The sequence below is a fragment of the Macaca fascicularis genome, chromosome 5 (assembly GCF_037993035.2).
Source record: "Macaca fascicularis isolate 582-1 chromosome 5, T2T-MFA8v1.1".
Taxonomy (NCBI): Eukaryota; Metazoa; Chordata; class Mammalia; order Primates; family Cercopithecidae; genus Macaca; species Macaca fascicularis.
Genome location: NC_088379.1, coordinates 37,976,257 through 37,992,055, shown reverse-complemented (window position 1 = coordinate 37,992,055; position 15,799 = coordinate 37,976,257). Strand labels below are relative to the sequence as shown.

General features: G+C 42.2%; 1 protein-coding gene and 1 long non-coding RNA gene across 13 annotated transcripts in view; one reads left to right on the top strand and one right to left on the bottom strand.

The window, feature by feature from the left end:
- KLF3 (KLF transcription factor 3) overlaps positions 1 to 15,799 on the bottom strand; it is a 37,354-nt gene that overhangs the window by 11,493 nt on the left and 10,062 nt on the right. For 3 of the 10 annotated variants that reach the window (XR_012434777.1, XM_045392244.2, XM_065544864.1), the window contains 3 exons: positions 9,263 to 9,360; positions 9,074 to 9,169; positions 368 to 854 (listed from right to left, as the gene is read on the bottom strand). Coding sequence is in view for 8 of the 10 variants with exons in the window: in XM_045392244.2 (XP_045248179.2) it covers positions 368 to 854; positions 9,074 to 9,169; positions 9,263 to 9,360 (681 nt within the window). In the remaining 2 variants the exon portion in view is untranslated. Of the gene's footprint in view, positions 1 to 367; positions 855 to 1,254; positions 1,416 to 9,073; positions 9,170 to 9,262; positions 9,518 to 15,799 lie in introns of all 10 variants that reach the window. The other 7 variants (XM_074039544.1, XM_074039545.1, XR_012434778.1 and 4 more) reach the window with 5 other exon arrangements.
- On the top strand, positions 472 to 15,509 carry LOC135970900 (uncharacterized). 3 transcript variants are annotated; one of them, XR_012434780.1, is made up of 4 exons: positions 472 to 586; positions 2,520 to 2,591; positions 13,632 to 13,753; positions 15,373 to 15,509. It is a non-coding gene; the product is annotated as an uncharacterized lncRNA (long non-coding RNA). The 3 variants fall into 3 exon arrangements; XR_012434779.1 differs by having other exon boundaries at positions 2,520 to 2,627; XR_010586790.2 differs by lacking the exon at positions 2,520 to 2,591.

Genomic DNA, 15,799 nt, shown 5'->3' with positions numbered 1-15,799 from the left:
AGGTGGCTTTTGATTGCTATTAGTTTTCACCACGATCAAAAAGTATTTATTAAATGCCTTTTGTACTTAGAACCATGTAGGAATTCAAGAAAGCGACATAAAGTCAAGATTCTTTCTGTCCCCAAGTTGACTATTACATAATGAAAGTAATCGTCTCATGGTATCAAACAGACAGCCCGATTCTTGGGACCTCTTCCAGTATCAACACTTCAGGGGGGAAAAAAAGAAAAGGAAATGCCTTAGGCAGATGAGTATTTCCTCTGAAGAGTTCAACAGCTCTTGCCCCCGTGCTTCCTCACCCAGCCCATCTGGTGAAGCGCCAGTACACTAAGCAAGTGCAGCAGCATGAAGCAGTGGCGGAATTTACCTTGCATGCTACTACTGGAATTTTCCATCTCCTCCGACAAGGAGACCATGAGAGGCTGCTGGAGGTGACTCGTGTACATAAAGGGGACGGGCTGCACCACCACCGGCTGGATGACGGGCAGGATCCCCGGGCTCCGTATTCCGTGCCGTGAGAGAGCAGCTGCCATCACTGGTGGCATGGACAGTGGCACGCCGAAGGGCTGCACGCCTGGAGAAGGGGGTGAGTATTTTTTTATCGGTGGGCTGGAAGATGGCATGCTCAACCCAGGGGAGGCTCTCCGGTGTGAGGACGGGAACTTCAGAGAGGAGGGCGAATTCCCAGCCGAAGGGGGTGAACTCCGCTTGTTCACCGTGAGGTCCACTGGCTCCATCTGTATTCCGTGTGACAGGCCTTCTGGGGTCTGAAAGAACTTCTCGGGCAATGGTGTGGAGTAGATGACCCCATATTTGTTGGGCTTCATGGATTCCATGTAATTAGATGGGTATGACTATTAGAAAGGAAAAGGAAAACGTGTCAACAGCCAAGTAAGTCCGTTTACTTGAAACATGAATTTAAAAAACATGCTAACAAGGCACTTAACAATTACATGGGCTTTACAAAGCAGTTTAGATTTCGATATATACTTGACCTTAAAAAAAATGCTCAGCGAGGTAGTCTCAACAACATTAAAAATGCTGAGAGGCAGTCTCAAAAACATTAAAACTAAGATCAGTGTGGTCACTACTGCACACGAAAAATCTGAAATTTAATCCTAAGATGACTCCTGTGTCAAACGTTAAGGCCAATACCTGGCAAAATTCTAAGACAGGTGACAGCACAGGCTTGGGGGCCATTATCATTAGGAGGCAGAGCTGGGGTTCACCAAGAACCAGCCAAGCCAAACCAACCTGGTTGCTTTTCTGGTGGGCTTTCTTGATGAGCAGGAATTGCTCCCTAGCTTTGGTGTCTAACTTCGGCAGGACAGTTATTTCTCAGGATAAGTAGTGTCTTCAACTTCGGCAGGACATTGATTTCTCATCATAGTTGTGTATGATAAGCAAGAATGGGGCTGCAAGATAGACAGTACTTTTCGTTTGACGGACTTCAGCAGCTGACCAATCCATGCCTAGGACTGGCCAACGATCCTAGTCAGCCTGGAACTGTGCTAGTTTCAGCACTGAAAGTTCCACATCCCATGAAACTCTACAGTCTCAGGCAAACCAGGAGGGGGTCAGTCACCATACACACCTTTGTACTGAAGGCCACCCTCACTGGGGCAATAATGTCCTTGGCCCTAACTTGCTCAATGTTCTTATTCAGAATCTGAATGAAGCTGTAGACTTGAATGGCAAGTCTGTGGATGACACAGAACTGTAAGAAACACCTAACGTGATATGACTCACATAAGGAAATGCAGTGCTCAAAGTCATTCACACAAGCTGGGGCCCCGTGTTCTCTTCTCTATACCCTGCTACTTGCACATCAAATGAGGCTGGGGCACAAACAGAGTGCAGAAGAGATAAAATAGTCTGTTTCCTTCCCAAGATCTGGTCCACAACTGACCTCATTTATCTTCAAACACCTTTCTCTCTTAAAATATCAGGATAACTTTACCTGCATCTGCCAGCTTTAAATACAAACCAGTCATCATAATTTCACACAATGGGCACTGTCCTTGACCATGGAGTTCACCGAAAGTACTTCTATTCCCTAACTAACATTTTGTTGTAAATTTTCTTTGTAGAATGCAACCTAATTTTTAATTAAAAAAATTTAAACTCAACATACACCATTTTCTTTACTAGGCATTTTAGGGAAACTGAAATTTTGCATGTCAAGCCTGCTTACCTGCAGAAAATTCTTTGTACTTGAATTCTGACAGTGACAGTGATAAACAACATATTGTGCTTCTCTTCCAGCTCTAAAATCCTATGTGTTTATGAGTTAGAGACAATACTAACTCGGGATGCAACCAAGAAAACCCAATAGTGCCTCATAACTAAACAGCATAAATGCACTATTAATTTCTGGGCCTCCTTGACCCCTCTAGGGGCCACTAACGTGAGTTATCACCGTGGGGCAGCAGTGGTTTTGATGGGGATTCCTACTGAGATCTGGCGAATCCCCGGCTGGTTATGCATTGGAATCATCTGTGCTGTTTTTAAAATTCCAGATGCCCAGTCCCTGCTCCAGGCCTGCAGAGCAGCCTGTCACGGAGGAGCCAGTCAGTGAAACGTTTGATCACGTAACTGTGTTTATCTTCATCTGGTTTGGATGTCAGGTCCTCATGGTTAAGATCATGCTTTGCCATCTTCTGTTCTTTCTTTCTTTATCCAGACCGTTATAATCTGTGTAACTTCCTAGAACAGGGATTCCTGCAGCGTGGTGCACATCACTCTCCGTGTACCTAAGATGCTTTTAGGTGGGGTGCACGATGAGCACAGACGAAGCTAAAATTGTTACGTGTTTATTTGTATGTGTCAGAAAAAACTGTTGCACATATATTTTGCAGTAGTGGTACCAAGTTTGCTTTTAAAATAAATTTATTATGTGAAAAAGCAATTCTATAAAAGAAGGCAAGAAAAATTACTAACTAAATATTAGGAGTGCAGGTGCTATGAGGATATGGCAAACTTCTTAAGGTTGTTCTGAATCCCCACCTTCCAGGAGGTTGTGAGGTTATGGGATAATCTACACAATGAGCTTATACGTACGCCATACTAGAAAACCCTTCTTGTCCCTGCTTATACAAGAGATGCCCACTGTCATGGGCTCTACTGCTCCCAACCAGCGCTTCTCTAACTTTACTGTGCACATCCATCTACCTGGAGCACTCGTTAAAATGCAAATTTTGAATTACTGGGGAGTGGAGCGAGGGAACTTAGGCTTCCTTTTGGATAGCAATGTTCTAAATGACAGAGATAGAAAGTAAAAATGCTAAAGGTCTATTTAAAGGAGAGAAAAAGAATTTTCTTTTCTTTTTTTTTTTAATTTTTTGAGATAGGGTCTTACTGTTACTCAGGCTGGAGTGCCATGGTACGATCATAGCTCATTGCAGCCTCGACCTCCTGGGCTCAGATGATTCTCCCACCTCAGCCTCCGGAGCAAGTGGAACCACAGGCACGTGACACCACGCCTGGCTAATTTTTGTATTTTTTTGTAGAGACTGGGTTTTGTCATGTTGTCCAGGCTGGTCTCGAACTGCTGGGTTCAAGTGATCTGCCCGCCTCAACCTCCCAAAGTTCTAGGATTACAGACATGAGCCACCATGCCCAGCCAGTTTTCACTACTAATACTGCTTAAAAACAAGAATATGAAGGATATAAAATCAGAAAACACAATATGCATAAAAACAGCTTTGAGTTATAGATCAAGGATCAAAAGAAAAGATTCTCTACCTTTCTTTAAAGCCAGGCATGCACAGTACCAACACAAGAGGTCCAAAACATAGCAACAGTAAGTATTAAATATATTTAAATGTAAATATTAAGATGGGTATTATTAAAAGAGGCACAAAGTTCATTAACAACAACAAAAAAACCCATTATAAATCATGTACACTGGAGAGTTTCAGGGAGTAATTAAATATAGAAAGGAGAATGATTTCTCCTAGGCCTAAAGTCTAATGTGCTTTATATAATTCTCCAAAGGGCAATGGTTCTGGTACTAGGAAAAAAACTTTAGGAAATGGGAGGCAGCATTGTTTCTATTGACCAAAATGTAGCTTCTCCCTTATTTTCAGCTCTATTCTTCCAAGACCTCCCTATGACCTAGATTTTAATGCCAATAGTTATTGGCAGCTAAATGGGAAGCAAAATGAGGACATAGTTTTATTGCTGTCATTGCTGGATTTTTCTACGCATGGGGTGAGGTTTGGGAGAGTAGGAATTTAGAACCTCCAGATTTGCAAATTTAATAACATTCTCAGGTTTCTCAAGCTATTAAGACAGAAAAAGCCACACATAAAGCTAAGTTTTATCAACATTATGCAGTTTGCTGATAAGTCTGTTCTCAAATGAATGCCCTCATTCCCTCTATTGGATGTGCGATTACTGTAAGGTACAAGACTAACTGTGGGGAGACACATTTGGTCACAGATACTCAGCTCTGGGCAGATAATTAACTGTTTCCAGCCCAACTGCCTCACAACAGGGTGAAGACATGTGGCCTCTCAAACTGGTTCACTTTATTTGGGTGGAGCGCACAAGCTTTTGCAATCAGCTTCCAACAATCTGGTGCCGTGTAGGGACTGACACGGCTGGGTGTGTGCCCTGGGGCAGGTACAACCCGGTAACAGCCTTCCCCTCTGTTCCAGACAGTTCCTATGTTCTATCAAAGCAATGCATACAAGTGCGGCTGTACTGGCCCCAAATCCAAATCAGAGACAAGCGTTGATGAAGCAGAAAATGTGCCTCTGGCCACGGATGGACCTCCAGTGCCCTCTGTGCATGCTGCTTAGTCCAAGAGACCCTGTGTCCTGGAACAGAGCAGTCCAAACACTAGACACAGACATGGGCTTCTGGACTCCACGAGGGATCATAAGGGCTTAAAACAATGGGCTGGGGCAGGCATGGTGGCTCACACTTGTAACTCCAGCACCTGGAGAGGCTGAGGCAGGAGGATCGCTTAAGGCTGGGAGTCTGAGACCAGCCTGGGCAACATGGTGAGACCCCCTCTCTACAGAAAAAACAAAAATGTAGCCGGGCATGGTGGTGCTTGCTTATAGTTCCAGCTACTCGGGGGGCTGAGGCAGGAGGATTGCTTGAACTCAGGCGTTTGAGGTTGCAGTGATCTCGCTACTGCATTCCAGCCTGGGCAACAGAGCAATACCTTGTCTCAAAACCAAAACAAAACCAAAAAAACACAAAAACAAAACCAAAACAAACCCCCCCCCCAACAAAACCACTGATCTGCCATAAGAAAAATTTCTTTCCGTCTGTAACATGCACTCAGATGTTCACACCCCTGCACAGTGTGCATTTACTTACTGACTGCTGCTTCTCACTGTACTGTGAGGTGATGAGGGCCTGGCATAGGTGCTCAGTTAATACTTGATGAATGTGTAGTAAGTTAACACACTCTCTTATCAAGTTTTTACTACTGATAAGGTGAAGAATAATATGCCAATTATTTTGAACTTTAAAAAAATGATTTTAATTGTGACAGGGAAAGAGGTACAACGTTTGGATAATTTCCCAAAGTTCTAACTACCACTTTATGCTAAGGTGATAATTGCAATAGTTTCTTATTTTATTAGGAATAGTTTTGGCGAGTTTTCCATTATAAGACAGTTTCAGTGGATGAAATGACTAAAACATGGATGAAATCTCTATTTCACTATTCATCAACATGAAAAAAAGTGAATGTCCGTGACAGGGCAAGTCAAAAGAATCTTCATCCAAGAGAGGGTTCCAGGCACAGGAAGGCGTGATGCATGTATAAACACACACTCTGGGAACAGCAAATGGCACGCAGCCCCATGCACACAGAGGTAGAACGCTCTCTTTCTACCAGGCTTGAAAAAGCCATGAAATGTTTCTGTTAGAGCAGAGGAAATTACTGATTTGACATACTTTCCTATCTATACTTTCGGTCTGTTAGATGACCAAAGATGACAGAATATTATTAATCCTTTCTTCAAAAGCAATCTTTCCACAGGAATAGAAGAATACTTTAAACTTTGTTTTTTGATTTGTTTTGTTTTTTACAATTTGTTTCCTTACTCACTTCCTGAATTAAATCCTTTAATTATCAATCTTTTGGGAAATGGTAAAAAAACAATTTATGTACATGTGCATCTTTTTTACACAGTTTCATATTTTATAATTTTTTTTTTAAAAAAACAGAAACTCGGGGAGCTGCTGGTGATTTTGCCAAGATCAGAGGGACAGTAAATAGCAGAGACTGAAGGCACAGACTTGGGGAGGCAGAGTCTACTCTGTTCCTCATTCTTGCAAATTTTAACAGGGTGACCCCAAGCCTCAAAGCACAAAGCTAGTGGAGAACAGTATGAGGGCTTATATGTGGTTAAGAGGGAAATGACATGTCCTCACTTTCTCTAACCTATAGCAAAAGCGCAAACAAGCGATTGTTTCTGCTGTGCTATCCTTTTAGGGGGTGGGAAGAGGGGGAGAAATAAGTTACTATAAAATATTTTTATTCATCTGTAGAAATTAAAAATATTTTCACAAATGTCCTATTGTGCCTTAATGTTTACAACGTTGACTTGAATAGCCAAAGACTTTGACCTTCAGGTCAAAGACTGAATTAAAAAGAAAAAGGAATAATAAATTAGGTTCAATATACTTCACATATGAAGGCAGGAAAGATGAAATTTGAAGATTTAAGACTGGAAACAAAAGCTTTTTAATTTTTTTAAGTAAAATCATTTTAACACCCCACGCCTCAAATGTTTCTGTTAACTTAGGTTGCACTGAATTAAGAAAAAAATACTTCCTGCTGAATAAAGTTAAAACCAAAACAAGAAAAAAAAAAATCTTCATTTTGAAGGACTGACAGTAACTTGGTGAAACTAAATTCTAAAAGTGTCAGTTGCAGTTGAAATCTAGCACATGAAGGAGAAAAAGACCATTAACTGCAAAATCACTCCTCCATATTTTAACTTCGTGTATTAATACGTTAAAACAATGCAAGTTTAATAGTTACTTCAAATTCATTTTATTCCACTTTTTTTTTTCGGTTAAGTGCATTTCCTTGCACTTAATTACATATGTCACACCAATTTAGCAATGTGGATCTTCATTTTAGCTTTATATTAGACTCTTGAGCCTTATTTTCACGCTTGATTAAAAGTACTGGAAGTACACTGACCAGTGAAATGCCTCACTGATGGCTCTGCACCATTTGTAAAATGAATCATATTCTCCAGTGCTACAAACCTATTCCTATTTCAAGAATATAATTAATGGGGAAATTTTGTACCTTCATTTTCCTCTAACGTGATCATGTAGTGATGCCGGGGATGGGGATGTGATGAATACAACGACAGCACCGAATAACATTCAAAGTAATTTAGTTGTTTGGCCAGGAGCGGTGGCTCATGCCTGTAATCCCAGCACTTTGGGAGGCTGAGGTGGGTGGATCATCTGAGGTCAGGAGTTCAAGACCAGCCTGGCCAACATGGCGAAACCCAGTCTCTACTGAAAATACAAAAATTAGCTGGGCATGGTGGTAGGCGCCTGTAATCCCAGCTACTATGGGGGCTGAGGCAGAAGAATAACTTTAACCCAGGAGGCGGAGGTTGCAGTGAGCTGAGATCACACCCTGTACTCCTGCCTAGGCGACAGAGTGAGACTCCATCTCAAAAAAAAAAAGTAATTTAGTTTTTTGATTAATAAAATCCTTATTGCTCAGTTGCTACCATATTCAGACACTTGGTTATTCAGTTATCACGCTGGAATGCAAATGTTATTTCCTTAAAGCCCTTCTGCCTTAACTTGCATTATAGATACTGGTAAACACTTTACTGGCTTAGTAATATCCATGGCAACTCAGCTCCAAGGGCCTCGGCGTGACCCCCATGTCTTGTATAAACATTTTTGGCAGGAACCTCCAGAGCCCATGCATAAGGATGATCTAATTTTGCAAGCGTGTCATTACCAACCTTCAGATACACAACCGGGGCCAAGTTTTCCCCCTTGTGAATATTTTCCAAGCCCGTGGAAGAAAAGAGCAAGACAGAGTGGGAGCGCTGCCTTGTTATTCAATATTCACTCAACCAGATCCCTCAAGCTGAAACCACTCCCTGCTCTGAAGTCAGACACCTTCCTCCGTCACCATGTCTCACCTCCATGGCACTGGTGGTGTACCCGCAGAAACCCGACTCCTCGCTAGTCCCTGGTGGCCTAAGAGCAGCCAGTGGCCTGGCTCCCGAGGGGCTGACTTAGGGCTAAGGTGCTGAAAAGGACAATGCACGTAATTCCCACCCAGCCAGACTCTTCCAAATAAACGAGATTCCATCCTCACTGCCAAGTTCTTTCTCTCGCTGGCTTCCCTCAGTCATCTCTCATATAGTCATAGCTCCATATGGCTGTTGTCATTGGTTTTTAAGCAAATCATCCTATTCTTAATATATTTTTACACACGAAAGGGCTGAGGAATTTTTGTAAAATTACTTCTGTCATGAGAGGATTTGCCGATGGCCTAAATTCTACGCTGATCATATCCTAGGGCGATGCCGGGCACAGGTCTTAAGGAAGCGCAGATCCCATTTACTAAAGGACCCACAGCTGCTAGGACAGTATTTAGCTCACTCATACCTGGGGGCGTTGAGAAAAGTTTGCCTATGAAATGCCTGTCGAGTAATGAGTGATTTTTTCTTTTTTTTTTTTTTTGAGACGGACTTTCGCTCGTTACCCAGTCTGGAGTGCAATGGCGCGATCTCTGCTATCTCGGCTCACCGCAACCTCTGCCTCCCGGGTTCAAGTAACTCTCCTGACTCAGCCTCCCGAGTAGCTGGGATTACAGGCATGCGCCACCACACCCGGCTAATTTGGTATTTTTAATAGAGACGGGGTTTCTTCATGTTGGTCAGGCTGCTCAAACTCCCAACCTCAGGTGATCCGCCCGCCTCGGTCTCCCAAAGTCCTGGGATTACAGGCGTGAGCCACCATACCCGGCCATGATTTTAAGGAATAATTTGACACACAATGATGTTATCATCCCTTGGAAAAAATAAGGCGAGGTGTTCAATTTTGGAAAACTTACCACTGAGACAGGGTCCATGGCCTCTTGCTTGACAGGAACTGGGTCAAACATGAGCATTCTTTTAGTTAAACCTTCTAGGGTGCTCTGGTGTTCGGCCTAGAAAACAAAACAAGGTATCTATCTAAATCTCAAGGTTACTTTAAATACAAACTAGTAAAAATAAAATATAGCCTGGGCAAGGTGGCTCACCTTTGTAATCTCAGCACTTTGGGAGGCTGAGGCAGACAATTCGCCTGAGGTCGGGAGTTTGAGACCAGCCTGGCCAACATGCTGAAACCCCGTCTCCACTAAAAATGCAAAAATTAGCTGGGTGTGGTGGCGCACGCCTGTAATCCCAGCTACTCGGAAGGCTGAGGCAGGAGAATCGCTTGAACCCAGAAGGCGGAGGTTGCAGTGAGTCGAAATGGCACCACTGCACTCCAGCCTGGGTCACAGAGCGAGACTCTGTCTCAAAAGAAACATAAATAGATAAATAAATAATAAAATAAAATAGAATACTCCTCACCCCACTTCTCTACCCCTTTTTCTCCCTTACCCCTGGAATGGCTGGAATTTGTTTCCCTTACCTATGAAAGATGCCATTTACATAATTAAAACCAGACCCCATGGTCATAACCAGATGAGAGCCAACCAACATTTCTAACTCAATACATAAACCCGGACTTTTCTGGAACATTAGGTACAGCCCCATCTAAGCAGCAAAGCTTGCCTGGGATTGCCGTGCAACTCTTTAGAGGTTCAGATTATGTACGATTGTTAAACACCTTCCCTTTTCCCCTGATGCTAGTCACAGAAAAATTAGGGGAAAAAAAGGCAAGCAAAAAGAAAACCTAGGGCCAATCATCATTAAAATTTCATTTTTATTCTAACAAACCCTCTTTAAAACTGGGCTCACAGTGTACATGCTATTTAGTACCTATCATTTCACTGAACAATTAATTGTGAAAATGTTTGTTTTTCAGTAAGTATGGTTCTGCACCATCAAATCCCCCGTGCCACTGTGTGAACACATCAGTTTACTTAACACATTCCTCTTGACTGGGCACTTAGGGTTGCTTCTACATTTTCGCCATTACAAACAGCAATGAGCCTCTTTAAATATATCCTCCTGCACACCGTTAATTTTTAGGATAAGTTTTCTGTAGGGGAATTCCTGGGTGAGAAGTACGTACATTTCCCAAAGCGCCTGATGCATCATCTGGCAAAAACGAACTATTATTTTCATTAATAAAATACAACCTGTTGCTGGGCGTAGTGGCTCACGCCTGTAATCCCAGCACTTTGGGAGGCTGAGGTGGATGGATCACGAGGTCAGGAGTTCATGACCAGCCTGGCCAACACGGTGAAACCCTGTCTCTACTAAAATTACAAAAATTAGCTGGGTGTGGTGGCGGATGCCTGCAATCCCAGCTACTCAGGAGGCTGAGGCAGAGAATTACTTGAACCCGGGAGGCGAAGGTTGCAGTAAGTGGAGATCCCGCCACTGCACTCCAGCCTGGGCAATAGAGTGAGACTCCGTCTCAAAAAAAATAAATAAAAAATAAATAAATAAATAAAATACAACCTGTTTCCCCAAATCTCCACCAGCAACATGTGTTATCACTTGTGTTGTAAAACATACACACCTTGCCAACTTGTTAAGTCTCAAAATGGCAAATGATTTTTATTCTAAATTGATTTGGTTATTGAAGTTAATTTTTTTCAGCTTTACTGACCATTTGGATTTCTTCTTTTGAGAAATGCCTACTCAGGTCTTGACACCCCCCCACCGCTTCTTATTGTTTTCTAAGCACTTTTCACATATGAAGAATATTAGCTTGTTTTCACACAGATTTCTCCTCATTAGGAAATGAGCCTATTGTAAAGATCTTGATCCTGTCCTGTCCTTTTCTTCTGTTGTTCTCTGCTTGACATCCCTTCTGTTTTCTTCTGTTCTGTATAGTCCACTTCTAACACTAATCTACATCAAGCCAACTGCTTCTTCACAAGATGAAATATTCAGTCTGCTCAATGTTCAAATGTGTCTCCTCAGTTACAGAAACACTGTCCTGCTACTAGACACACTTTCAGAAACTGACTTCAGGCACTCACTAGGCAAATTTGGTTTAAGTGCTCAGTGCTTTGGTTAGAGTTAAGGTCTTTATAGATCACCCCGGTTTGAGTGGCAAATTGAACAAGTTCTAGAGTGAGGAAGCTGCAGGAATCCCGGGTTCTGGATTACTTCTTGTATTTCAGTGTTAAAAACTCCCATCCCCACCTCCATGATAGCAATCCTATAATTTGTTGTATTGGTGCTCTATGGGTTATACTAAGATATCTTCACATACAATTATGGAAGTGATACTACGTAGTTTTTGTGCTTCGTTGATTCATTGAAGAAAGCCTGTTTTCAATCTCATGACAACACATGAATTTCATCAATAACTTGACATAAGGCCCTGACTTCAAAATTATATTTTCCTGCATCACAGGATGTATTGTAATCTGCAAATACAATTTGATACCAAGCTGCTGAAATCAATGGTGCTACTACCCTCTTATGTATTCCAGCAAGAACAAACCGCAACAGCCAGTGAAAAATAGATGATTTCATAATGAGGGATGAAAACGCTTTTGTGTCTTAGGATCTATTATTAACCAGTTCCCAGCCTAGCAGCTGTACGGATGAACATGGTTCTAAGAATTGTTGTCCAATGCCTCACAGTGGACCATAAACAAAAGATGTGAGATCTCCTGCTTACATCAATGAGGTCAGATCATTTAGCAGCCCTGACTCGCGGCTGGTCACCCTGTGGCAGCCTCCCACCTCCCCACCCCCAGCTTTTTACACTGAATTCACTCTTCCAGACTCATCTATCCCTCTAGACAGTATCTTGATGCAAATGCTTCTAAATTAAAGCATTCGCATTCTCAGGTGTATAAGGAAGGAGCCATGGTTTTGAGACTCAAGCAGACTGCAAACTAGCACAGCCATGGGGCAAGAGTGATCATTTGTAAAATGCAGAGCATGCCTCCCTTATCTATTTCTCAAGGATTTAGGTCTATCAAATGAGATTAAAACACAGACACACAGACACACACACACACACACACCCCTTTGCCCTAATTTATATCCATATGCACATAAAATTTGGATATATATTCTGTACACACGACCCTAAATGTGTTGGTTCCAACTTCAGGAGAAAAATGTCTGGTATTTGCCTCTTTGCTAACTTACCCTAGCCTTAGAGGTCCATCTCCCACCCTTAAATAAAACTCAGACTAGATTCGGTTTCAAAGTTAACAGCTGCCTACATCCTGTATGAGGTCTCATATGAGGCCTTGTCACTTCACAACTGGACCACTGCAACAACAGCTTGTAAGCGAGGCCAGCATCTCCACACTTCATGTTACCCTGCACTCTTTACTACCACTAATTGCAGCACAGCAGAATAAATTAAGAGGATGGGCTCTGGAGTTCCTTTTCGTTCAAATTCTAAGTCTACCATTTAGCTCACATAGCTTCAATGACTTTGTCTAATGGCCACAGAAACGACTACTGAATCCTTTTAGAAATGAATTACACATTAACGTGCTACATCTTTTTTATCATTAAGGCATTACTTAAATCACTATTGTTCTTTAATTTTTTGTTTTACCTAAGTTTAAGGAAACGCAAGACTTGTAATCCTAAGAGAAACACAGTCTAGTATAAACCACTGGCACTGGCCAGGCGCAGTAGCTCACGCCTGTAATTTCAGCACTTTGGGAGGCCGAGGCGGGCAAATCACCGGAGGATAGGAGTTCGAGACTAGCCTGTCCAACACGGTGAAACCCCGTTTCTACTAAACATATAAAAAATTATCCGGGTGTGGTGGCACACACCTGCAATCCCAGCTACTCAGGAGGCTGAGGCAGGAGAATCGCTTGAACCCGGGAGGCAGAGGTTGCAGTGAGTCAAAATAGCGCCATTGCACTTCAGCCTGGGCAACAAGAGCGAAACTCTGGTCTCAAAAAAAAACAACAACAAAAACAAAACAAAACAAAACACAAAAACACTGGCACTAACAAAACCTGATTTACTTTTATTAAAAAATAATTACAAAGGTATGTTTATTTGCTCAGAAATGTACCTCAAAGTAATCCAAATGTTGATGAAGGGATATTCTTATTACAGAAGTATTTAAGTTAATAAACAAAGAAGGAATGATAGGATTAGAATACCTAATTTTGAAACTCCTAACTAAATAATGCATCCTGGACGTTAAAAAAAAAGGTCTGTGCAAAATTCAAATATCACAATGAATAGAATCAAACTCACTGACTATTTCACACGTCTACAAGCACTTTGTTTCCAATTTGGTAGCTTCTAAAATAGCTTTTAAATGACGATGCTTTTAGTGATAGTCACAGAATATAAAACAAGAAGATAAAGGATATGCAAAGAAAACGCCTGGAACCACATACCCGAAACTGTTAACAGGAGCTTCTTGAGAGTAGTGGTGGGTGGGACAGCTTTCTACACATCTGTGTTCTATTTTTAAAGTTCATTATTTATATATATTTTTATTTTCAGATGGAGTCCCACCCTGTCGCCCAGGCTGGAGTGCGGTGAAATGATCTCGCCTTACTGCAACATCTGCCTCCTTGGTTCAAGCAATTCTCCTGCCTCGGCCTCCCAAGTAGCGGGGATTACAGGTGCACACCACCACTCCTGGCTAAGTTTTATACTTTTAGTAGAGACGGGGTTTCACCATGTTGGCCAGGCTGGTCTCGAACTCCTGGCCTCAAGTGATCTTCCCGCCTCAGCCTCCCAAAGTGTGGGAATTACAGGTGTAAGTTTATTATTTCTATAATCAAAACTTTTAACAAAGACAAGATAGGGAAGCCAAGCTAGGAAGAAACCAAATTTAGAAAGAGAATCAAACACATGAACAGAAATCAGGCTTCTGTTTATGTATCTGCAAAAAATTTCTACACTTTGCATCCATTATCTCTGACTAGAGGGACCACTTTTGTCATTGGTACTGATTTGTTTACAGGTTCTGATCTAGAATCCTAAGAGTGACTGTAAAGTCTTCAAAGTGCCTTCCACATAACTGAGAAGTAACTTAAGCCCTGGAAGAAATAGGGTCCCTACTTGGCAGTCTTTGGTACCCACGGGTGGCTCAGTGCACTGGGGTTATTGTCATTCTGAAAGAATGCTAAGTAAACCACAAATGCTTAGAAAATCTATCATACAGTACTGATGGCAATCTTAAGCAGAACCAGTAGGTGGCGAACTAAAACAGGCATTAGAGACCAGGACACGGGCAGTCAATCAATCCAGTTGGCCAACCTCGGGGTCTTTAAACCTAGTGGGTTTTAACCAGGCTCAGGAATTCTATTAATCATTTTATGTGGGTATCACTGAGAAGAGGAGGCTCTAAATGTGGTTCTATTTTTTTCTGACGACTATTTTCCAATCATAAACATATTTACATCTTCATTATATTTTAACTAGCTTAGCTAGCCTTAGAAATACATTAGCTAGTCTTAGCCTTAGAAATACATTCTAATGCTAAACTAAGCAATACCAGGATAACAAAACTGCATCTAAAAGGAGGAAAAAAAGGGCAAAACTGTTTTTATGAAAAATTCTAAGTTACTGAGGTGCTTAAAAGCAAAAATTTACCGGAACATCACCACTGCCAAAATAATTTTCCATAACTGGAGCAAATGCCATCTTCCCCAGCTGTGTTATTTTGCGGAGAAAGGCCAATAGAAATGAATGGTCCTCAAAAAGGAGAAACGGATTTCCCTTCACACTCTTTCCACCTACACTTCTGACTTTTCAGATGTTAAAATAAGGGTCAAATTTCTGTCAAAATGCAGGACTGCGTGATTACAGATTAAAAAGCTTGGTGAATCATTGACATGAAGTTTCAGAAGTAACGCAGTCTTGCTTTGGAGCCCTATCCAGCAGTATCCGAGGCCTAGGCACAATGGCTTTATGGGGTGGGGGGTAGGGCTGCAGGTGAGCTGCAGGGCTTAGAAACACACACACACAGTCCTTCATGGAAGTCGAGGTTAGGGGGTTACTAAACCTCCTCTGAAAGCAGCTTGCCTGGAGGCTAGAGCATGATTTATTACAGAAACGACCTTAGAGACGACTGCCTGCCCCTTCCTGAGGGAGGAGGAAGGTGGAGAGAGAACGTGTATGTATCAGGAGCAGTTTCTTCCCTGTTTCTTGGGGTTAGAGCAAGACCTGCCTCTGATGTTCTTCCTTCTCATCTCCCTATTTCTTCCCTTTTTCGTGCCCTCATTTCTTCCCACAGATCCTCAAAGGGTCCCTGCATTATCTTCCCCAACTCAGGACTGACCCTGAGGCTCCCAATCACCTGCCTTCCTCCAAGCACAACTCCCGTCTCCCAGCTAACCTCGGAAGGAGCAACACATCAACACACCATTGCTAAGCGTCCCTTTCAACTCTTCTAAGTTTTTGGATTTTTAAAAGAGAAAACATGTTATCTTCCCCCACCCTTACTCCCCAAAGGAACTTCAGTGGAAAAAAGAGAGAGAGAGAAAAAAAAGGGCTGTGTGTGCATGTGTGTGTAATTCTTGGCTAGGAAAACTGGGCAGGCAAGCAACATCCCTGTAGCTAAACTTCCTTTCCAGAGAAACGTTTCTCTCTTCGTTTCTTTACCCAAATTCTTCAAAATCCCCCAATGGCTCAAGTATTATTTAAGCGCAGTTGCCCTGGCC